General features: G+C 47.0%; 1 protein-coding gene across 2 annotated transcripts in view; it reads right to left on the bottom strand.

The window, feature by feature from the left end:
- Nucleotides 1-1,097: 1,097 nt before the first annotated feature.
- Nucleotides 1,098-24,537, bottom strand: part of LOC106566349 (FYVE, RhoGEF and PH domain-containing protein 1) — a 174,703-nt gene continuing 151,263 nt past the window's right edge. For both annotated transcript variants that reach the window (XM_045692846.2, XM_045692847.2), the window contains exons 9-15: nt 24,032-24,178; nt 23,424-23,596; nt 23,145-23,277; nt 12,836-12,964; nt 10,530-10,688; nt 9,627-9,773; nt 1,098-7,045 (exon numbers count right to left, since the gene is read on the bottom strand). In XM_045692846.2, coding sequence (XP_045548802.1) covers nt 6,776-7,045; nt 9,627-9,773; nt 10,530-10,688; nt 12,836-12,964; nt 23,145-23,277; nt 23,424-23,596; nt 24,032-24,178 — 1,158 coding nt within the window. In that variant the 3' untranslated portion in view covers nt 1,098-6,775. The remainder of the gene's footprint in view (nt 7,046-9,626; nt 9,774-10,529; nt 10,689-12,835; nt 12,965-23,144; nt 23,278-23,423; nt 23,597-24,031; nt 24,179-24,537) is intronic.

Raw genomic sequence — 24,537 nt, 5'->3', positions numbered from 1 at the left:
AGTACATAGGTCAGTTTAGAGGTTGTTTTCCACTTAACAAATATTTAATCTGCTTGTCACAAAGCTCGCAGATCACAAAACTTTACCAGAAGCTACATCCTTTTATTTACTGCTGTTATGATGCAGGCCTACTGATTCAACATTTAATAAATGTTGTTTTTATGTAGTCCTACTGATGACACATGGAATACATTTATTTTTTATTTTTAGGTCTACTGTTGACACATGGAATAAATGTTGTTTCTATGTAGTCCTACTGATGACACATGGAATAAATGTTGTTTTATGTAGGTGCTACTGATGACAAATGGAATAAATGTTGTTTTCATGAAGGACTACTGATGACATGGAATAAATGTTGTTTTTATGTAGGTCCTACTGATGACATGGAATACATTTTGATTTTATGTACGCCTACTGATGACACATGTAATACATGTTGTTTCTATGTAGGCCCACTGATGACACATGGAATACATTTTGTTTTTATGTAAGACTACTGATGACACATGGAATACATGTTGTTTTTCTTTAGGCCTACTGTTGACACATGGAATAAATGTTGTTTCTATGTAGTCCTACTGATGACACATGGAATAAATGTTGTTTTATGTAGGTCCTACTGATGACAAATTGAATAAATGTTGTTTTCATGAAGGACTACTGATGACACTTGGAATAAATGTTGTTTTATGTAGGTCCTACTGATGACAAATGGAATAAATGTTGTTTTCATGAAGGACTACTGATGACATGGAATAAATGTTGTTTTTATGTAGGTCCTACTGATGACATGGAATACATTTTGTTTTTATGTAAGACTACTGATGACACATGGAATAAATGTTGTTTTTATTTAGGCCTACTGATGACACATGGAATAAATGTTGTTTTTATGTAAGACTACTGATGACACATGGAATAAATGTTGTTTTTATTTAGGCCCACTGATGACACATGGAATATATGTCTAGAAGTTTCACCCATCGGAAAGGTGTAATGTTGATTTTGATTAATTCATGAATTAGATCATCTATTTAGATTGAATATGGAATAGGATTAACAATAATGTCAGTGTTTCACAAAACCAAACACCGTAATGACACATAGACCTGTAGTCTTCCTTTTATTTTTTTATACTCATAAACATTTCATCATTATCTTGCACAGATTTCATTTGTATATCGACATACAATGGTACCCAGTGGCCTGCCACCGATATTATTATTAGTAATAAGAATAATCCTAATAATAATTATAATAACAGTGATACTCATTCCTATTGACGATAAAACATATACCGCTGTGTTATTCACGAAAATAGGAAATAATTGTACCACATTATGCCTTTTACGCTCAGTGAGACTATAACATATTTCCGAAAGCTTTATTTGCATATTTTTTTGCCAATGTATTTTTACGTGTCCAGGCCGTTCTGGTTCACTGTAACAAGATTATAATATCCTCTTACCATACTGACGGTTCATATCAGGGTTTTCTCAACAGAGACCTAGGGATGCGTCCAAAATGGAAACCTATTCCCTACATAGTGCACTACATTTGACCAATGTGACAGAATTGTATGGGTGACCCAATGGGCCCTGGTCAACAGTAGTGTACTATACTATATAGTGAACATGGTGCCTTTCAGACACAACCCTAGATGTTGATGAATAACAACAACATTAAAAGTAATGCCAGGCAGACTAGAGCAGAGCAGTGTACAGGCCACTAAGCTGATGACAGGACATTACTGTAAACACACCAGTCACTGCTTCTACCTGTCTGTCTGTATATCCCATTTACCGTAAAGTTACAGTAACAATCACACTCCAACATGTTTGTATAAACCTGTACCACTGATTATGTAACACTCAAACATGTTTGTATAAACCTGTACCACTGATCATGTAACACTCAAACATGTTTGTATAAACCTGTAACACAGTTAAAGTAACACACATGTAACATGTTTGTTTACACATCTCCCATCAGAGTTAAACTAACACACCTTTATCTTGTCTGTATCCCATCATAGTTAAGGTAACAATCATGTAATAATAACAATAATAATAATTTATTACATTTTATAGAATTTCAAAGCGCTTCAAGAGCAACATGTAACATGTGTGTACTGTGTACACTTCCCCCATAGTTACGGTAACATCCATAGTTACAGTAACACCCATAGTTACAGTAACACTCACGTAATGTGTGGGTTTCCCATCACAGTTACAGTAACATCCATAGTTACAGTAACACCCATAGTTACAGTAACATCCATAGTTACAGTAACACTCACGTAATGTGTGGGTTTCCCATCACAGTTACTGTAACATCCATAGTTACAGTAACACCCATAGTTACAGTAACATCCATAGTTACAGTAACACTCACGTAATGTGTGGGTTTCCCATCACAGTTACAGTAACATCCATAGTTACAGTAACACCCATAGTTACAGTAACATGTAATGAGTGGGTATCCCATCACAGTTACAGTAACATCCATAGTTACAGTAACACCCACAGTTACAGTAACATGTAATGAGTGGGTATCCCATCACAGTTACAGTAACATCTATAGTTACAGTAACATCCATAGTTACAATAACACCCATAGTTACAGTAACGTGTAATGTGTGTAGCATGTTTGTATGTCTCATTATTATTTCACAGAATGTTCAAACAAGTTCATGTAGATGTCAATGAAAGCCTATTTTTTTTTTTTTAGTTTGTATATTGTAGTAAAGATAGTTGGTAAAGTTCCCCAAACATTGCAGATTCCTGATCGTCACACGAGGCACAGAGCAGTTGTCCTTGAACGCATGAGTACCTAAAGTCTTATGACCTTTACATTGTAAACAAACAGAATCATGTCTTACAATACAGTTCAGCAATATGTTTGGAAGTATTGGGAAATGAATCCGTCTATATATAAAACGTACTGTAGTGTATTCCAATGGGAATGTTGTGTAAAAAAAAAAAAAAAAAAAAAACAGAGCACAGGTATTTTTGGTACACAAACAAAAATCCAAATTTAATCCGAATTCATGATTCAAGAAAAATCCAGGATTTATACCACTACTGAATATATTCTAGCAGTATACAATTATCCTATTAGTGATTCTACTGTCAAATTATTTCATTTGAATTTGGATTTGTTTGAAGGTTCAATATTACCGGGCATCAGGTGAATTAAAAAAATACTTTGGAGTAAAACCAATAAATGAATACAAAACGCAGATAAAAACCCACCACAAATAATCAAATAAAAATATGGACTGAGAGCCTCAATCGTATCGTAGTATCCCTAAGTGTACATTGGTAAAAGCAGAGGTAACATAAAGCGGTGTTGACGGATAATGTCTAAGAAGCTATAAGACTGTACTGTAAGGCATGTTGTAACTGTTACCATGGTAATGTAATGAGACAGGAAGTAGCTGTCCCATCATACTAATTTATATAAACTTTATCGCCAGTATTGTTATCTGTGCAGACAGTCATGGTCCTGTTGTCTGTGATGTTTGTAGAGAAGACTGACACTCATCAACACTCTATAGTGCAGATAGATAAAAGTAGGTATGGCACTGCTATAATTCAACATGAACGCTCTTTCAAAGAGGGGATGTGGGGATTAACGTAACCTAATGTATAGGTATTCAGATTTAAACCAACACTTTGAATCGGTGTTCTTGGCACATGAAGTGTGCGGGCCTGGTCTCAGACCTGTTTGTAACTGTCTTGCTAACTCAAGAGTTGTCACAGAGTTGGGTAAAACAGCACAAACAGATCTGGGACCAGGCTAGGTACAGTAGAGGCTGGATGGACGGCAAGTCAAGTACACACTGGAATGTCAATATTTACACACGTCACCTTATATCTGGTCTTGTCTATCTGGCGTTATTATACTGTAGCTAAGCTACTGAATGCTTCTCTCAGACAACAAAGAGAAACAATAACAAAACAATATCAATCCAACACAATTGTTCAGCTGTATTTAAAAAAAATATATACCTTTTGAATTCGTCCATCGAGCCAATCACCACGTTGAGTTACTAGTTTAGGAGTAAAAACAAAGACAATGTGTCAGTTTAGCCTGGTCCCAGATCTGTTGGTGCTCTCTTGCCAACTTCAATGGAACGTTGTTATGGATGAGTTGGCGAGACAGCACAAATAGACCTGGTACCAGGCTAGTATCTAGTCCCTTTACGTTATGTTAATTGACATCGTCATCTTCAGACTAATACTGTAGTTAGTGGTCATTGAGAAGTTCTGGGATGTCCAAAAGTAGTTCAAACACGATAATTTGAAGTCCAATCTAGATAGCACCAACATGACAGCAATAACACATATAGACCTACACCTCACCCACAAAACTGGGCCGAGAGGAGAATAAATTATACAATGCAAATGCACGTAAAAAAAAAATATATATATATTTTCAAACATACACAACCAACCCAGATTCATCAAAACATCTAAAATATTCTACTTTTTTGCTATTTCATATATACTGTATCATTCTGTACTCTGTATTAACTAGTAAAACACTCTCATAAAGTCAGATACCACTGGTTAGAATGATACAAAACACAAGCCATTTCTGAAATCTCTTAGACTCCTCCCCCGCCGCTGCCTCTCCCTCTCTCTCTCTCTCGCTCTCTCTCTTTCTCTCTCTCTCTCTCTCTCACTCACTCACTCTTTCTCTCTCTCTCTATTGTAAACATGTCAACACAACATGCTTTCTCTCACTCAACAACATCACCACATACCAAAGTACCGTAGCCTAAACAGATCAGTGGAGATTGGGAAGACGTTCTCAATGTCTCTAATAAGGACTTCATTAGTACAATATCATAAATCCATCTCTGACATGACAAGCTCCAGCTATATTACCATGTTTTAGAAAGAGAAATGATTTTATGGACAGTCGTGTATTTCATCAGTCTTTCTATACCTCCTCACCCTGTCTCTTCCAGGGACAAACAGGCTGTAACTAATTCCCTGCTTTCTGCAGATGCTCTTAGGTGTAATACAGTCTGTCTCTACTAGGTGGCAGAGTGGTGTGTTATAACACTTGTCAAGCCATTGGGACCAACGTATTTTTTGTATTTTTTTTTAAGCGTTCAGCTTTAGGGAGTCAGAAAGATTCTGCAAGTCAGGAACTAACTATCTGCTTTTTTAATAAATAATGTTTTCAGATATAGACGGGGTTCAATCCCTCTATTCATCACTGGGCCCTTGGTTCTAGAGATAACATGGGCATCGAGGGAATTTCTTAAAGGTTAAAAACACTGTATCTAATTGTAAAAAGTGAGAAAAGGGCCAGACACGTAACTTCTTCAATTGGAGTCAAACCTCAAAAATGATATATATTTTTCTTAAATCTTCTTTCAATAGTCTTTACCTGTGGTAATGTAACAACATCCTCTTTACACGATCTATGTACAAAACAATTAGCCCCGTACAAGAACTAAACAAACAGTTTTCCATAAAAAGGGACCGTTTCAAATTGGGAATTCTGTATTCTAAATTCTATACAGCCGAACCCGATGAGAGAGAGTGCTTGAGGAGGAAGGATACCACTTGGAGACTGTAAGACTGAAACACATCCCCCAGAACAGACGTGAAAGGCTATACAGATGTAGGATCTTCATTTGATCACTCTTTTGTGCAAAGTTGTAGTATATTCAAGGTTTAAAAACACTTCTAAGGTTTGAAATTTACACTTTAAAATTTCAGACTTGATTTGGCGTAACAATTTTCTTTATCAACCCCTACTAAAAAAAAAAAGGTTCATTCATTATAATCCACGTAATAATTCACATATCCTGTTGCTGCAGGATTCCAGCTGTAGCAAACTGTCTCATATTACGATCCTCCATCTGTAGCTTAACATCCCCAGGATCAGACTCGGGAGGGGGCAGTTGTAGCAGGCAGCCATATTGTTTCCTCTTCTCTTCAGCCAAAGGGCCAGGGATTCAGGGACAGTCTCTGTCCGTCCGTCCGTCCGTCCAGGGGTCAGTTAGCCCTCAGTCCATCATCATATTCCAACACTGTCCAGCCCTTCAGGAATCATCGCATTGCATTAGGTAGAAAGTAACAGATAGGATAGCAAAACAATCACCATCCAAACAACAGCCATTTCACATGGAGGAACAGACACTGAAACAGAGCTGTAGTGTATAATCAGCTTTCTACTTCCTTCTGTGGAGAGTTACACACGTTCAGAACCATAGAACACTCAGAACCATAGAACACTCAGAACACTCAGAACCCTAGAACACTCAGACAGCATAGCAACCACTCAATGTTCTAAACATGACATCATCAACATGGATTTTGGCAGAGGAAAATGGTACGGAGGAGGATGTCTGTTCCGTTCTCAGAATGAAAGAATGTAAAAAAAATCACCTATGACACACTAATCTTCATGTAATGTGTTTCTTCTGAAGGGAGGAGGGCAGCAACACTTTACTTTGACTGGCATTGTTTTGTTATTGCAAACACTGGTTCACTAATGAGACGATGAGCAATACACTGACTGAAAGAAACGGACCTGCAGATTATCATGCAACTGACTGGTCACTGACATTAAATACAGAGAGGTGTGTGTCTGTGTGTCTGTGTGTATGTTTGTTTGTTTGTTTGTTTGTAAGTTTTAAACTGTGCGTATGTGCTGCTCATGATCTGTACAGTTTGTAGTTTCTAGTTTGTAGTTTTTATGAGTATACAGCAGATTATCTAATACTGATTTTACGCCTTCTAACCAATCACGTATTCTCTCCCGAGGTTGCAGTCTCCTCCCCTTCCTCCTCTAGGGTCTCTATGATTGAACCGTGATCCTGTAGCTCCTCCCCTCTCCCCGCGCGCGATAGGACCTCTGTCCAGCGGCGCTGTAGCTCCTCCCCGTCGGCGCTGAAGTAGAGTGTAAGGTGTGATTGGCTGATTTTGAAGGCAAAGCGGCGTTCCATGCGGTCACATGACTCAGGAAGGGAGACCTCGAAGCCAATCAGAGGGACAGAGCGCTGGGCTTTCACATCCTGGAGGAAGAAGAGGAAGTGGAAGAGGATGAAGGTAAACACAGAAAGTGGACGGTCAGAATGAGAATCACTTTTTTTTCCCCCAGAGGAAACTTAATTCAGGATGTTCAGTGGGAGATCAGTATATACATACATGTACATAGCTAAGCTTCTCATCTCACCTGAGGAGCACCGAATACGTAGAACATCAGTGGATCATTATCTGAGTCCAACAACGGTCTGACAACGGTCTGACAACGGTCTGACATCGGTCTAACAACAATCCAACAACGGTCTGACATCGGTCTAACAACGGTCTGACAACGGTCTGACATCGGTCTGACAACGGTCTGACAATGGTCTGACAACGATCCAACATCGTTCTAACATCGGTCTAACAACAATCCAACAACGGTCTGACATCGGTCTAACAACGGTCTAACAACGGTCTAACATCGGTCTAACATCGGTCTAACATCGGTCTAACATCGGTCTGACAACGGTCTGACAACGGTCTGACATCGGTCTAACAACAATCCAACAACGGTCTGACAACGATCTAACAACGGTCTGACATCGGTCTAACAACAATCCAACAACGGTCTGACATCGGTCTAACAACGGTCTGACAACAGTCTGACAACGGTCTGACAACGGTCTGAGATCGGTCTAACAACAATCCAACAACGGTCTGACATCGGTCTAACAACGGTCTGACAACGGTCTGACAACAATCTAACAACGGTCTGACAACGATCTAACAACGGTTTGACAACGATCCAACATCGTTCTAACAGCGGTCTGACAACGGTCTGACAACGGTCTGACAGCGGTCTGACAACGGTCTGATTGCGGTCTGACAACGGTCTGATTGCAGTCTGATTGCAGTCTGACAACGGTAGGCCGTCATTGTAAATAAGAATTTGTTCTGAACTAGTTAAATAAAGGTTAAATAAATAAACAGTCTAATAATATTCTAACAACAGTCTAACAACAGTCTAACAAGTCTGACAACAGTCTGACAACAGTCTAACAAGTCTGACAACAGTCTAACAAGTCTGACAACAGTCTGACAACAGTCTAACAAGTCTGACAACAGTCTAACAAGTCTGACAACAGTCTGACAACAGTCTAACAACAGTCTGACAACAGTGTAACATCAGTCTGACAACAGTCTAACATCAGCATGACAACAGTCTGACAACAGTCTAACAACAGTGTGACAACAGTGTGACAACAGTCTAACAACAGTGTGACAACAGTGTGACAACAGTCTGACAACAGTCTGACAACAGTCTAACATCAGCCTGACAACAGTCTGACAACAGTCTAACAACAGTGTGACAACAGTGTGACAACAGTCTAACAACAGTGTGACAACAGTCTGACAACAGTGTGACAACAGTCTGACAACAGTCTGACAACAGTCTAACATCAGCCTGACAACAGTCTAACAACAGTCTAACAACAGTGTGACAACAGTGTGACAACAGTCTAACAACAGTGTGACAACAGTCTGACAACAGTGTGACAACAGTCTGACAACAGTCTGACGACAGTCTAACATCAGCCTGACAACAGTCTAACAACAGTCTAACAACAGTGTGACAACAGTGTGACAACAGTCTAACAACAGTGTGACAACAGTCTGACAACAGTGTAACATCAGTCTGACAACAGTCTAACATCAGCCTGACAACAGTCTGACAACAGTCTAACAACAGTGTGACAACAGTCTAACAACAGTCTAACAACAGTGTGACAACAGTGTGACAACAGTCTAACAACAGTGTGACAACAGTCTGACAACAGTGTAACATCAGTCTGACAACAGTCTAACATCAGCCTGACAACAGTCTGACAACAGTCTAACAACAGTGTGACAACAGTGTGACAACAGTCTAACAACAGTGTGACAACAGTCTGACAACAGTGTGACAACAGTCTGACAACAGTCTGACAACAGTCTAACATCAGCCTGACAACAGTCTAACAGTCTGACAACAGTGTGACAACAGTCTGACAACAGTCTGACAACAGTGTGACAACAGTCTGACAACAGTCTGACAAGTCTGACAACAGTCTGACAAGTCTGACAACAGATAGACAACAGTCTGACAACAGTCTAATAACCGTCTAATAACAGTCTCATAACATCTCATAACAGTCTAATAGTGGTATAATAAGTCTAACTATAGTTTAATAGAGACGTAATAACAGGTTAATAGGGGCTAATAACAGGTTAATAGAGGTGTAATAACAGGTTAAGAGGTGTAATAACAGGTTAATAGGGGTGTAATAACAGGTTAATAGGGGTGTAATAACAGGTTAATAGGGGCGTAATAACAGGTAAATAGGGGTGCAATAACAGGTAAATAGGGGTGCAATAACAGGTTACTAGGGGCTAATAACAGGTTAATAGGGGCGTAATAACAGGTTAATAGGAGTGTAATAACAGGTTAATAGAGGCGTAATAACAGGTTAATAGGGGCGTAATAACAGGTTAATAGGGGTGTAATAACAGGTTAATAAGGGGTGTAATAACAGGTTAATAAGGGGTGTAATAACAGGTTAATGGAGGTGTAATAACAGGTAATCTCACCTGAGGAGCACCGTATATGTACAGCACCAGCGGTTCATTCTCTGGGATGACAAACCAGGCTTTCTGCCAGCCTCTGCCTGCTCCCTTCTCCATGTGGTGGAGGAAGCTACACATCACACTGTTCTCTGCAGCCACTGACGCCTGTTTCTGTAGACCACACACACACACACACACACACACACACACACACACACACACACACACACACACACACACAGCATTACAGAACACTCTGTTTCATTAGATATTACACACACACACCAGCACACTACATTACTCCTGTCTTTAACTTCTCAAATACAGTTCAAAAACATAGAAAAGTATTTGACATAAATGCATGTCCTTGGTATGTCCTTTGGTAATGTGTTTGACCAAGACCTTCAGTCAGGACTCACACCGTCAACAGAACCTTCTGAAGTATCTGTTTTATAGAGGTTCTGTTATCTTACTTATACATATTATCTCTGGTCTCTCCTTTAACCGTTCTACAGTAGTCAGGACTCACACCGTACATATTATCTCTGGTCTCTCCTTTAACCGTTCTACAGCAGTCAGGACTCACACCGTGAGCAGAACCTTCTGAAGTATCTGTTTTATAGAGGTTCTGTTATCTTACTTATACATATTATCTCTGGTCTCTCCTTTAACCGTTCTACAGTAGTCAGGACTCACACCGTACATATTATCTCTGGTCTCTCCTTTAACCGTTCTACAGCAGTCAGGACTCACACCGTGAGCAGAACCTTCTGAAGTATCTGTTTTATAGAGTTTCTGTTATCTTACTTATACATATTATCTCTGGTCTCTCCTTTAACCGTTCTACAGCAGTGAGGACTCACACCGTACATAGTATCTCTGGTCTCTCCTTTAACCGTTCTACAGCAGTCAGGATCTTCTACATACCTCTAATATTGACCGTCTTCTGTATGCGCTGCTGGTCAGACTGGCGGGGGAGGGGGGTACCCCCACTAGAGTTGTGTAGCAGTCGATACACACCCTGTTAGCCCTGTTGTTGTCATAGAGCAGACGGGCCCTGAACTCTGAACACTTTCCACACACCACCTGGATAACACAGAGAGTATTTAGGGGAGGAGTTCTCTGGCTGGAGGGGAGGAGTTCTCTGGCTGGAGGGGAGGAGTTCTCTGGCTGGAGGGGAGGAGTTCTCTGGCTGGGGGGGAGGAGTTCTCTGGCTGGGGGGGAGGAGTTCTCTGGCTGGGGGGGAGGAGTTCTCTGGCTTGGGGGGAGGAGTTCTCTGGCTTGGGGGTGGAGGGGAGGAGTTCTCTGGCTGGGGGGGAGGAGTTCTCTGGCTGGAGGGGAGGAGTTCTCTGGCTGGAAGGGAGGAGGTCTCTGGCTGGAGGGGAGGAGTTCTCTGGCTGGAAGGGAGGAGGTCTCTGGCTGGAGGGGAGGAGTTCTCTGGCTGGAAGGGAGGAGGTCTCTGGCTGGAGGGGAGGAGTTCTCTGGCTGGAGGGGAGGAGTTCTCTGGCTGGAAGGGAGGAGGTCTCTGGCTGGAGGGGAGGAGTTCTCTGGCTGGAGGGGAGGAGTTCTCTGGCTGAAGGGGAGGAGTTCTCTGGCTGAAGGGGAGGAGTTCTCTGGCTGGGGGGGAGGAGTTCTCTGGCTGGGGGGGAGGAGTTCTCTGGCTGGAGGGGAGGAGTTCTCTGGCTGGAGGGGAGGAGTTCTCTGGCTGGGGTGGAGGAGTTCTCTGGCTGGGGGGAGGAGTTCTCTGGCTGGGGGTGGAGAGGAGGAGTTCTCTGGCTGGGGGGAGGAGTTCTCTGGCTGGAGGGGAGGAGGGGAGGAGTTCTCTGGCTGGGGAGGGGAGGAGGGGAGGAGTTCTCTGGCTGGGGGGGAGGAGTTCTCTGGCTGGGGGGAGGAGTTCTCTGGCTGGGGGGAGGAGTTCTCTGGCTGGAGGGGAGGAGTTCTCTGGCTGGAGGGGAGGAGTTCTCTGGCTGGGGGAGGGGAGGAGTTCTCTGGCTGGGGGGGAGGAGTTCTCTGGCTGGGGGGGAGGAGTTCTCTGGATGGGGGGAGGAGTTCTCTGGCTGGAGGGAAGGAGTTCTCTGGCTGGAGGGGAGGAGGGGAGGAGTTCTCTGGCTGGAGGGGAGGAGGGGAGGAGTTCTCTGGCTGGGGGGGAGGAGTTCTCTGGCTGGGGGGGAGGAGTTCTCTGGCTGGAGGGGTGGAGTTCTCTGGCTGGAGGGGAGGAGTTCTCTGGCTGGAGGGGAGGAGTTCTCTGGCTGGGGGGGGAGGAGTTCTCTGGCTGGGGGGGAGGAGTTCTCTGGCTGGGGGGGAGGAGTTCTCTGGCTGGGGGGTGGAGGGGAGGAGTTCTCTGGCTGGGGGGAGGAGTTCTCTGGCTGGGGGGGAGGAGTTCTCTGGCTGGGGGGGAGGAGTTCTCTGGCTGGGGGTGGAGAGGAGGAGTTCTCTGGCTGGGGGGAGGAGTTCTCTGGCTGGGGGTGGAGGGGAGGAGTTCTCTGGCTGGAGGGGAGGAGTTCTCTGGCTGGAGGGGAGGAGGGGAAGGGACAGCGTTATAGAGGTGAGGGGTCAAAGTTTTAACCAGTGAGAGAATCATACACAAGGTACAGCCAAAAACCACATGAACATCAGAAGAAGCTCAACTCTTGCTCAAAATTAATATTAATATTACTCAAAATTAAAAACTTTTAATTTTATTACATGAACACGTTTTTTTAAAGACATTCTCCAGAACTTTGGCGACTACTAAGCTTTGGGCTGGATGTATCAATGTGTATTTCATACATGTATAATCTATGAGCAGAAATACTGTCTAACCTCAATTAGCCACGAAATCGCTAGTTTGAAAGTCACGGTTTTTCTGGAAGCTGTTGAGGTGCCATTTTCCCTACATTTTGCCACACGTGGGCCAGCCCCCAAGCAATTCGAGTTCTAGCCTTAGAGCTTCAGCCCCTCACCATTTTAATGACAGCTAGCAAGATGCAAACACAACATAGTGAGAGAGAAAGCAATGTCGTGGTGCACATACTGTATCTGCACATACGTGACATAGAACACAATTTTCGGGGACCACTTTTGGCTCGTGAGCCCTACTTTGAGAACTACTGACTAAAAAAGTATTCAAAAGTACAGGAGAATCTCTTTAATTGAAGAGTTTTTAATATTGAGTTGTGTCTAATTCTTCAGCATTAGACCGACTGACAATCTGGTCACATGTACATAACATCATGACTTGATTGGAAACGTACGTGTCCACAGGCTTTGCAGTGGTGACGTCTCTTGGTGATGGAGTTGAACGGCTCCTGGCACTTCATACACAGGGTCACCTCCTTCTCTCGGATCGGAGTGGGGGCACGCTTACCCAGCTCATTACAGTTCTGAGAGAGAACAGAAGAGAGGAACAAATGAAGAGAGAGAGAGAGACAGAGACATAGAGAGAGAGACAGAGAGAGAGAGAGAGAGAGAGAGAGAGCGAGAGACAGAGTGAGAGAGAGAGAGAGAGGGAGACAGAGAGAGAGAGACAGAGACAGAGAGACAGAGAGAGAGAGAGAGAGAGAGAGAGAGAGAGAGACAGAGAGAGAGAGTGAGAGAGAGAGAGAGAGAGAGAGAGAGAGAGACAGAGATCGAGAGAGACAGAGCCTAGGGTTTATTCTGGGGTTAGAACCTAAAGACTAGGGGTTATGCTGGAGTTAAAACCAAGGAGCTAGGGGTTATGCTGGGGTTAGAGCCTAGGGGTTATGCTGTGGGGTTAGGGGTTATGCTGGTGTTAGAACCTAGGGTTTAGAGGTTATGCTGGAGTTAGAACCTAGGGGTTAGGGGTTATGCTGGGGTTAGGGCCTAGGGTTTAGAGGTTATGCTGGAGTTAGAACCTAGGGGTTAGGGGTTATGCTGGGGTTAGGGCCTAGGGGCTAGGGGTTATGCTGGGGTTAGGGCCTGGGGTTAGGGGTTATGCTGAGTTAGAACCTAGGGTTTAGGGGTTATGCTGAGTTAGAACCTAGGGGTTATGCTGGGGTTAGAACCTAAAGGCTAGGGGTTATGCTGGAGTTAAAACCAAGGGGCTAGGGGTTATGCTGTGGTTAGAACCTAAGGGCTAGGGGTTATGCTGGGGTTATAGGCTAGAGGCTAGGGGTTATGCTGGGGTTAGAACCTAGGGGTTATGCTGGGGTTAGAACCTAGGGGCTAGGGGTTATGCTGGGGTTAGGGCCTAGGGGTTATGCTGAGGTTAGAACCTATGGGTTAGGGGTTATGCTGGGGTTATAGGCTAGGGGTTATGCTGGGGTTAGAACCTAGAGGTTATGCTGGGGTTAGAACCTAGGGGCTAGGGGTTATGCTGGGGTTAGGGCCTAGGGTTTATTCTGGGGTTAGAACCTAAAGGTTAGGGGTTATGCTGGGGTTAGAGTTTATGGGCTAGTCGTTATGCTGGGGTTAGAACCTAGGGGCAAGGGGTTATGCTGGGGTTAGAACCTAGGGGCTAGGGGTGATGCTGGGGTTAGAACCTAGGGGTTATGGGTTATGCTGGGGTCAGAGCCTAGGGGTTATGCTGGGGTTAGAGACTAGGGGTTATGCTGGGGTTAGTGGCTAGGGGTTATGCTGGGGTTAGTGGCTAGGTGTTATATTGGGTTAGTGGCTAGGGGCTAGGGGTTAGTGGCTAGGGGCTAGTGGCTAGGGGTTAGTGGCTAGGGGTTAGTGGCTAGGGGTTAGTGGCTAGGGGCTAGGTGTTATATTGGGGTTAGTGGCTAGGGGTTAGTGGCTAGGGGCTAGGTGTTATACTGGGGTTAGTGGCTAGGGGTTAGTGGCTAGGGGTTATACTGGGTTAGTGGCTAGGGGTTAGTGGCTAGGGGTTAGTGGCTAGGGGCTAGGTGTTATATCAGGGTTAGTGGCTAGGGGCTAGGGGTTAGTGGCTAGGGGTTAGTGGCTAGGGGTTAGGTGTTATATTGGGGTTAGTGGCTAGGGGTTAGTGGCTAAGGGTTAGTGGCTAGGGGCTAGGGGTTAGTGGCTAGGGGTTAGTGGCTAGGTGTTATACTGGGGTTAGTGGCTAAGGGTCAGTGGCTAGGGGTTAGGGGCTAGGGGCTATACTGAGTTAGTGGCTAGGTTCTAGGGGTTATACTGGGGTTAGTGGCTAGGGGTTAGGGGTTATACTGGGGTTAGTGGCTAGGTTCTAGGGGCTATACTGAGTTAGTGGCTAGGTTCTAGGGGCAATACTGGGTTAGTGGCTAGGTTCTAGGGGTTATACTGGGTTGGCCCTGTCCGGGGTATCATCGGATGGGGCCACAATGTCTTCTGATCCCTCCTGTCTCAGCCTCCAGTATTTATGCTGCAGTAGTTTATGTGTCGGGGGGCTAGGGTCAGTCTGTTACATCTGGAGTATTTCTCCTGTCTTATCCGGTGTCCTGTGTGAATTTAAGTATGCTCTCTCTAATTCTCTCTTTCTTTCTCACTCTCGGAGGACCTGAGCCCTAGGACCATGCCTCAGGACTACCTGGCATGATGACTCCTTGCTGTCCCCAGTCCACGTGGCCGTGCTGCTGCTCCAGTTTCAACTGTTCTGCCTGCGGCTATGGAACCCTGACCTGTTCACCGGACGTGCTTGTTGCACCCTCGACAACTACTATGATTATTATTATTTGACCATGCTGGTCATTTATGAACATTTTAACATCTTGACCATGTTCTGTTATAATATCCACCCAGCACAGCCAGAAGAGGACTGGCCACCCCTCATAGCCTGGTTCCTCTCTAGGTTTCTTCCTAGGTTTTTGGCCTTTCTAGGGAGTTTTTCCTAGGGTGTTTTTCCTAGCCACCGTGCTTCTTTCACATGCATTGCTTGCTGTTTGGGGTTTTAGGCTGGGTTTCTGTACAGCACTTTAAGATATCAGCTGATGTACGAAGGGCTATATAAATACATTTGATTTGGTTAGTGGCTAGGGGTTATACTGGGTTAGTGGCTAGGTTCTAGGTGTTAGGGGCTAAGGGCTAGAGGTTAGGGCCTAGAGACTAGGGGTTAGGGGCTAGGGCCTACAGACTAGGGGTTAGGGGTTAGAGACTAGGGGCTAGGGGTTAGGGGTTAGGGACTAGAGGCTAGGGATTAGGGGTTAGGGGTTAGAGGCTAGAAGTTAGGGCTTAGAGACTAGGGGTTATGGGTAAATGGCTAGGAGCTAGGGGTTATGCTGAGGTTAGAGGTTAGGAGAGAGGGAGTGTAGTTCTAGTGGTTAGGGGTTAGGGACTAGGGCTTAGGGACTAGGGGTTAGGGACTATGGACTAAGGGCTAGGGTTTAGATGCTGGGGTTATGGGTTAGGGACTAAGGGCTAGGGATTAGAGACTAGGGGCTAAGGGTTAGGGACTAGGGGGTAGGGGTTAGAGACTAGGGGCTAAGGGTTAGGGACTAGGGGATAGAGATTTGGGGCTAGAGGTTACAGACTAGGGGTTAGAGACTAAGGGTTAGGGGTTAAGGGCTAGGGGTTAGGGACTAAGGTTTAGGGACTAAGGGTTAGGGACTAAGGGTTAGGGACTAAGGGTTAGGGACTAAGGGTTAGGGGTTAGGGACTAGGGGTTAGGGACTAAGGGTTAGGGGTTAGGGACTAAGGTTTAGGGACTAAGGGCTAGGGCTAGGGGCTAGGGGCTAGGAGTTAGGGACTAGGTGTGAGGGGCTAGGGGTTAGGGACTAGGGGTTATACTGGGGTTAGTGGCAGTAGTATCAGTGGTATCAGTAGTATCTCACAGGTGAGTTGGGAGGATTGTAGCCCTATGGGTTAGGGGCTAGAGGTTAGGGCCTAGAGACTAGGGGTTAGGGGTTAGAGACTAGGGGTTAGGGGCTAGAGATGAGGGACTAGGGGTTAGGGGCTAGAGGTTAGGGCTTAGAGACTAGGGGTTAGGGGCTAGAGATGAGGGACTAGGGGTTAGGGGCTAGAGGTTAGGGCTTAGAGACTAGGGGTTATGGGTAAGTGGCTAGGGGCTATGCTGAGGTTAGAGGTTAGGGGAGATTGAGTGTAGTTCTAGTGGTTAGGGGTTAGGGACTAGGGGTTAGGGACTAGGGGTTAGGGGCTAGGGTTTAGATGCTGGGGTTATGGGTTAGGGACTAAGGGCTAGGGATTAGGGACCAGGGGCTAAGGGTTAGGGACTAGGGGGTAGGGGTTAGAGACTAGGGGCTAAGGGTTAGGGACTACGGGTTAGGGACTAGGGGCTAGGGACAAGGGGCTAAGGGTTAGGGACTAGGGGTTAGAGACTAAGTGTTAGGGGTTAGGGACTAAGGGCTTTGGGCTAGGGTTTAGGGGTAGAATAATATCTGACTGGTCAGTTTGGATGAGTGGAGTCCTAGGGGTTAGGGGCTAGGGGTTAGGGGTTATGGGCTAGGGTTTAGGGGTAGAATAATATCTTACTGGTCAGTTCAGATGAGTGGAGTCCTAGGGGCTAGGGGTTAGGGGCTAGGGGCTAGGGATTAGGGGTTAGGGACTAGGGGCTAGGGGCTAGGGGTTAGGGGCTAGGGATTAGGGGCTAGGGATTAGGGGCTAGGGGTTAGGGGCTAGGGATTAGGAGCTAGGGGTTAGGGGCTAGGGATTAGGTGTTAGGGGTTAGGGGCTAGGGGTTAGAGGCTAGGGGCAAGGGATTAGGGGTTAGGGGCTAGGGACTAGGGGTTAGGGGCTAGGGGTTAGGGGTTAGAGGCTAGGGGTTAGGGACTAGGGGTTAGGGGTTAGAGGCTAGGGGTTAGGGGCTAGGGGTTAGGGGTTGTATAGTATTTTACAGGTGAGTTGGAGGGGCTAGGGTTAAGGGATTAGGGCTTAGGGGCTAGGGGCTAGTGGTTGTATTGTATCTTACAGGTGAGTTGGAGGAGTGTAATCCTAGGGGCTAGGAGTTAGGGACTAGGAGTTAGGGGCTAGGAGTTAGGAACTAGGGGTTAGGGGCTAGGGGTTAAGTGTTAGGGGCTAGGAGTTAAGGACTAGGGGTTAGGGGCTAGAGGCTAGGGGTTAGGGGCTAGGGGTTAGGGACTAGGTGTTAGGAGCTAGGGGTTAGGGGCTAGGGGTTAGGGGCTAGGGGTTAGGGGTTAGGGGCTAGGTGTTAGGGGCTAGAGGCTAGGGGTTGTATAGTATCTTACAGGTGAGTTGGAGGGGCTAGGGGTTAGGGGCTAGGAGTTAGGGACTAGGTGTTAGGTGTTAGGGGTTAGGGGCTAGGGGTTGTATAGTATCTTACAGGTGAGTTGGAGGGGTTAGGGGTTAGGGGCTAGGGGTTAGGGGTTAGAGGCTAGGGGTTGTATAGTATCTTACAGGTGAGTTGGAGGGGCTAGGGGCTAGGGGTTAGGGACTAGGGGTTAGGGGCTAGGGGTTAGAGCCTAGGGGTTAGGGGCTAGGGGTTAGAGGCTAGGGGTTAGGGAGTAGGGGTTAGGGACTAGGTGTTAGGGGCTAGGGGTTATGGGCTAGGGGTTAGATGCTAGGGGTTAGGGGCTAGGGGTTAGAGGCTAGGGGTTAGAGGCTTGGGGTTAGGGGCTAGGGGTTAGGGACTAGGTGTTAGTTGCTAGGGGTTTTGGGTTAGGGACTAAGGGCTAGGGATTAGGGACTAGGGGCTAAGGGTTAGGGACTAGGGGGTAGGGGTTAGAGACTAGGGGCTAAGGGTTAGGGACTACGGGTTAGGGACTAGGGGCTAGGGACAAGGGGCTAAGGGTTAGGGACTAGGGGTTAGAGACTAAGTGTTAGGGGTTAGGGACTAAGGGCTTTGGGCTAGGGTTTAGGGGTAGAATAATATCTGACTGGTCAGTTTGGATGAGTGGAGTCCTAGGGGTTAGGGGCTAGGGGTTAGGGGTTATGGGCTAGGGTTTAGGGGTAGAATAATATCTTACTGGTCAGTTCAGATGAGTGGAGTCCTAGGGGCTAGGGGTTAGGGGCTAGGGGTTAGGGGCTAGGGGTTAGGGGCTAGGGATTAGGGGTTAGGGACTAGGGGCTAGGGATTAGGGGCTAGGGGTTAGGGGCTAGGGATTAGGAGCTAGGGGTTAGGGGTTAGGGGCTAGGGATTAGGTGTTAGGGGTTAGGGGCTAGGGGTTAGAGGCTAGGGGCAAGGGATTAGGGGTTAGGGGCTAAGGACTAGGGGTTAGGGGCTAGGGGTTAGAGGCTAGGGGTTAGGGACTAGGGGTTAGGGGTTAGGGGCTAGGGGTTAGGGGTTAGAGGCTAGGGGTTAGGGGCTAGGGGTTAGGGGTTGTATAGTATTTTACAGGCGAGTTGGAGGGGCTAGGGATTAGGGATTAGGGGTTAGGGGCTAAGGGCTAGTGGTTGTATTGTATCTTACAGGTGAGTTGGAGGAGTGTAATCCTAGGGGCTAGGAGTTAGGGACTAGGAGTTAGGGGATAGGAGTTAGGGACTAGGGGTTAGGGGCTAGGGGTTAGGGGTTAAGTGCTAGGGGCTAGGAGTTAAGGACTAGGGGTTAGGGGCTAGGGGTTAGAGGCTAGGGGTTAGGGGCTAGGGGTTAGGGACTAGGTGTTAGGGCTTAGAGACTAGGGGTTATGGGTAAATGGCTAGGAGCTAGGGGTTATGCTGAGGTTAGAGGTTAGGAGAGAGGGAGTGTAGTTCTAGTGGTTAGGGGTTAGGGACTAGGGCTTAGGGACTAGGGGTTAGGGACTATGGACTAAGGGCTAGGGTTTAGATGCTGGGGTTATGGGTTAGGGACTAAGGGCTAGGGATTAGAGACTAGGGGCTAAGGGTTAGGGACTAGGGGGTAGGGGTTAGAGACTAGGGGCTAAGGGTTAGGGACTAGGGGATAGAGATTTGGGGCTAGAGGTTACAGACTAGGGGTTAGAGACTAAGGGTTAGGGGTTAAGGGCTAGGGGTTAGGGACTAAGGTTTAGGGACTAAGGGTTAGGGACTAAGGGTTAGGGACTAAGGGTTAGGGGTTAGGGACTAGGGGTTAGGGACTAAGGGTTAGGGGTTAGGGACTAAGGTTTAGGGACTAAGGGCTAGGGCTAGGGGCTAGGGGCTAGGAGTTAGGGACTAGGTGTGAGGGGCTAGGGGTTAGGGACTAGGGGTTATACTGGGGTTAGTGGCAGTAGTATCAGTGGTATCAGTAGTATCTCACAGGTGAGTTGGGAGGATTGTAGCCCTATGGGTTAGGCGCTAGATGTTAGGGCCTAGAGACTAGGGGTTAGGGGTTAGAGACTAGGGGTTAGGGGCTAGAGATGAGGGACTAGGGGTTAGGGGCTAGAGGTTAGGGCTTAGAGACTAGGGGTTAGGGGCTAGAGATGAGGGACTAGGGGTTAGGGGCTAGAGGTTAGGGCTTAGAGACTAGGGGTTATGGGTAAGTGGCTAGGGGCTATGCTGAGGTTAGAGGTTAGGGGAGATTGAGTGTAGTTCTAGTGGTTAGGGGTTAGGGACTAGGGGTTAGGGGCTAGGGTTTAGATGCTGGGGTTATGGGTTAGGGACTAAGGGCTAGGGATTAGGGACCAGGGGGTAAGGGTTAGGGACTAGGGGGTAGGGGTTAGAGACTAGGGGCTAAGGGTTAGGGACTACGGGTTAGGGACTAGGGGCTAGGGACAAGGGGCTAAGGGTTAGGGACTAGGGGTTAGAGACTAAGTGTTAGGGGTTAGGGACTAAGGGCTTTGGGCTAGGGTTTAGGGGTAGAATAATATCTGACTGGTCAGTTTGGATGAGTGGAGTCCTAGGGGTTAGGGGCTAGGGGTTAGGGGTTATGGGCTAGGGTTTAGGGGTAGAATAATATCTTACTGGTCAGTTCAGATGAGTGGAGTCCTAGGGGCTAGGGGTTAGGGGCTAGGGGTTAGGGGCTAGGGATTAGGGGTTAGGGACTAGGGGCTAGGGGCTAGGGGTTAGGGGCTAGGGATTAGGGGCTAGGGATTAGGGGCTAGGGGCTAGGGGTTAGGGGCTAGGGATTAGGAGCTAGGGGTTAGGGGCTAGGGATTAGGTGTTAGGGGTTAGGGGCTAGGGGTTAGAGGCTAGGGGCAAGGGATTAGGGGTTAGGGGCTAGGGACTAGGGGTTAGGGGCTAGGGGTTAGGGGTTAGAGGCTAGGGGTTAGGGACTAGGGGTTAGGGGTTAGAGGCTAGGGGTTAGGGGCTAGGGGTTAGGGATTGTATAGTATTTTACAGGTGAGTTGGAGGGGCTAGGGTTAAGGGATTAGGGCTTAGGGGCTAGGGGCTAGTGGTTGTATTGTATCTTACAGGTGAGTTGGAGGAGTGTAATCCTAGGGGCTAGGAGTTAGGGACTAGGAGTTAGGGGCTAGGAGTTAGGGGCTAGGGGTTAGGGGCTAGGGGTTAAGTGTTAGGGGCTAGGAGTTAAGGACTAGGGGTTAGGGGCTAGAGGCTAGGGGTTAGGGGCTAGGGGTTAGGGACTAGGTGTTAGGAGCTAGGGGTTAGGGGCTAGGGGTTAGGGGTTAGGGGTTAGGGGCTAGGTGTTAGGGGCTAGAGGCTAGGGGTTGTATAGTATCTTACAGGTGAGTTGGAGGGGCTAGGGGTTAGGGGCTAGGAGTTAGGGACTAGGTGTTAGGTGTTAGGGGTTAGGGGCTAGGGGTTGTATAGTATCTTACAGGTGAGTTGGAGGGGTTAGGGGTTAGGGGCTAGGGGTTAGGGGTTAGAGGCTAGGGGTTGTATAGTATCTTACAGGTGAGTTGGAGGGGCTAGGGGCTAGGGGTTAGGGACTAGGGGTTAGGGGCTAGGGGTTAGAGCCTAGGGGTTAGGGGCTAGGGGTTAGAGGCTAGGGGTTAGGGAGTAGGGGTTAGGGACTAGGTGTTAGGGGCTAGGGGTTATGGGCTAGGGGTTAGATGCTAGGGGTTAGGGGCTAGGGGTTAGAGGCTAGGGGTTAGAGGCTTGGGGTTAGGGGCTAGGGGTTAGGGGTTGTATAGTATTTTACAGGTGAGTTGGAGGGGCTAGGGATTAGGGATTAGGGGTTAGGGGCTAGTGGTTGTATTGTATCTTACAGGTGAGTTGGAGGAGTGTAATCCTAGGGGCTAGGAGTTAGGGACTAGGAGTTAGGGGATAGGAGTTAGGGACTAGGGGTTAGGGGTTAGGGGTTAAGTGTTAGGGGCTAGGAGTTAAGGACTAGGGGTTAGGGGCTAGGGGTTAGAGGCTAGGGGTTAGGGGCTAGGGGTTAGGGACTAGGTGTTAGGGGCTAGGGGTTAGGGGCTAGGGGTTAGGGGCTAGGGGTTAGGGGTTAGGGGCTAGGTGTTAGGGGCTAGAGGCTAGGGGTTGTATAGTATCTTACAGGTGAGTTGGAGGGGCTAGGGGTTAGGGGCTAGGAGTTAGGGACTAGGTGTTAGGTGTTAGGGGTTAGGGGCTAGGGGTTGTATAGTATCTTACAGGTGAGTTGGAGGGGTTAGGGGTTAGGGGCTAGGGGTTAGGGGTTAGAGGCTAGGGGTTGTATAGTATCTTACAGGTGAGTTGGAGGGGCTAGGGGCTAGGGGTTAGGGACTAGGGGTTAGGGGCTAGGGGTTAGAGCCTAGGGGTTAGGGGCTAGGGGTTAGAGGCTAGGGGTTAGGGAGTAGGGGTTAGGAACTAGGTGTTAGGGGCTAGGGGTTATGGGCTAGGGGTTAGATGCTAGGGGTTAGGGGCTAGGGGTTAGAGGCTAGGGGTTAGAGGCTTGGGGTTAGGGGCTAGGGACTAGGTGTTAGTTGCTAGGGGTTAGGGGCTAGGGGTTAGGGGCTAGGGGTTAGAGGCTAGGGGTTAGGGACTAGGGGTTGTATTGTATCTTACAGGTGAGTTGGTGGGGCGTAATCCTAGGGGATAGGAGTTAGGGACTAGGGGTTAGGGGCTAGGAGTTAGGGAGTAGGTTTTAGGGGTTAGGGGTTAGAGGCTAGGGGTTAGGGAGTAGGGGTTATGGGCTAGGGGTTAGGGAGTAGGGGTTATGGGCTAGGGGTTAGGGACTAGGGGTTGTATTGTATCTTACAGGTGAGTTGGAGGAGTGTAATCCTAGGGGATAGGAGTTAGGGTCTAGGGGTTAGGAGTTAGGGACTAGGGACTAGGTGTTAGGGGCTAGGGGTTAGGGGCAATATAGTATCTTACAGGTGAGTTGGAGGAGTGTAATCCTAGGGGCTAGGGGTTAGGGGCTAGGGGTTAGGGGCTAGGGGTTGTATAGTATCTTACAGGTGAGTTGGAGGGGTTAGGGACTAGGGACTAGGGGTTAGGGTTTAGGTGTTAGGGGTTAGGGACTAGGTGTTAGGGGCTAGAGGTTAGGGGCTATGGGCTAGGGGTTAGGGGCTAAAGGTTAGGGGCTAGGGGTTAGGGGCTAGGGGTTAGGGGCTAGGGGTTAGGGGTAATATAGTATTTTACAGGTGAGTTAGAGGGATTAGGGTTTAGGGGTTAGGGACTAGGTGTTAGGGGCTAGAGGTTAGGGGCTATGGGCTAGGGGCTAAAGGTTAGGGGCTAAGTGTTAGGGGCTAGGGGTTAGGGGCTAGGGGTTAGGTGTTAGGTGCTTGGGGTTAGGGGTAATATAGTATCTTACAGGTGAGTTGGAGGGATTAGGGGTTGTATTGTATTTTACAGGTGAGTTGGAGGAGTGTAATCCTAGAGGATAGGGGTTAGGGACTAGAGGTTAGGGGCTAGGGGTTAGGGGCTAGGGGTAATATAGTATCTTACAGGTGAGTTGGGAGGAGTGTAGTCCTCATCTCGGAGAGAACAGTTGAGATGGTGGAACGTGGCTAGCGTCTGTTCATGTCTCTGAATGGTGGCCTGGATAGCTTGGATCCAATCTCTCTTCTCTTCTTCAGTCCTACTCACAATAAACAAATGGCTTTGAGCTAAATATTCATTTCAATTCATTGTAAAATGTGTCCGTTGCTAAAAGCAGAGATTATATATATATATAAAAAAAAATAATAATGTTAACTACACAAAAAGAGAATCCGCTGCCCTCACCTGGTCTGTAGCTCTAGTGATCGTTGTTTTCCTGACACCAGGAAGGTTCTGGGAACGTTAATACTGCTGCTCTCCTTCAACTCCATCCCATCCACATCAATCCTGGCTCTCACACCAAACTTCTGACCAATCAACCTCAGTTTAGGGACGCAGTACAATAACCTATCATTGAACTGCAGAGAGAGAGGGAAAGAGGGGGGAGAGAGAGAGAGATAGAGAGAGAGAGAGAGAGAGAGAGAGAGAGAGAGAGAGGGGGAGAGAGAGAGAGAGAGAGAGGGAGAGAGAGAAATAGAGAGAGGGAGAGAGAGAGAGAGAGAGAGAGAGAGAGAGAGAGAAAGCGAGGGGGAAAGGGAGAGTAAGAAAGAGCGAGAGAGAGGGAGAGGGAGGGAGAGAGCGAGAGAGAGAGAGGTGAAGAGTTTGAGGGAGCAAGAGAGAGGTGGGTGAAAAAGTAGAGAGAGAGAGGGAAAGAGAGAGCGAGAGATGTAGCCCTAGTTGTATTTTTACATTTTGGATTCACAACATGATTTCAAGCAGTGAACAGTGTTCAACCCAACGTATCAACAGTTATGCCATTTTTCACACTCCCACTGTCACAATGAGTCACTCACCAGGATGAGGTATCTGTCCTGTGAGGTGCCGTTCTTGGCCGACAGCTTGAGGATGTGTCCCTCCTTGATGAGTTCGTTAGTAGGGTTAACGATGTCCTCCTCTCCTCCCAGCAACTCATACACCTTCAGCAGTTTACGCATACGCTCCTGTATGATACACACACAGGATGTTAAGGTGCTGGCAAGGGAACAAAAACCTTTGCACAATGCACGTTCGCACATTTACAGATGTAGGATCATAATTTGATCACTCTATTTTCTTTATTTTGCTGAGAATTTTCCTGCTCAGCAGGAAATGCAAACTTGTAGTGTATTTGAATGTAATTTTTTTTCTCGAAAGTTTGTAATTTCCACTTTGAAATTACAGACTTGATTTGCTGTTTGTGTATATATGTATGTGTGTGTATATATGTATATGTGGTGTGTGTGTGTGTGTGTGTGTGTGTGTGTGTGTGTGTGTGTGTGTGTGTGTGTGTGTGTGTGTGTGTGTGTGTGTGTGTGTGTGT

The sequence above is a fragment of the Salmo salar genome, chromosome 13 (assembly GCF_965601325.2).
Source record: "Salmo salar chromosome 13, fSalSal1, whole genome shotgun sequence".
NCBI lineage: Eukaryota > Metazoa > Chordata > Actinopteri > Salmoniformes > Salmonidae > Salmo > Salmo salar.
The sequence above is the reverse complement of the archived record's forward strand: the minus strand, read 5'-3'. Positions and strand labels throughout refer to the sequence as shown.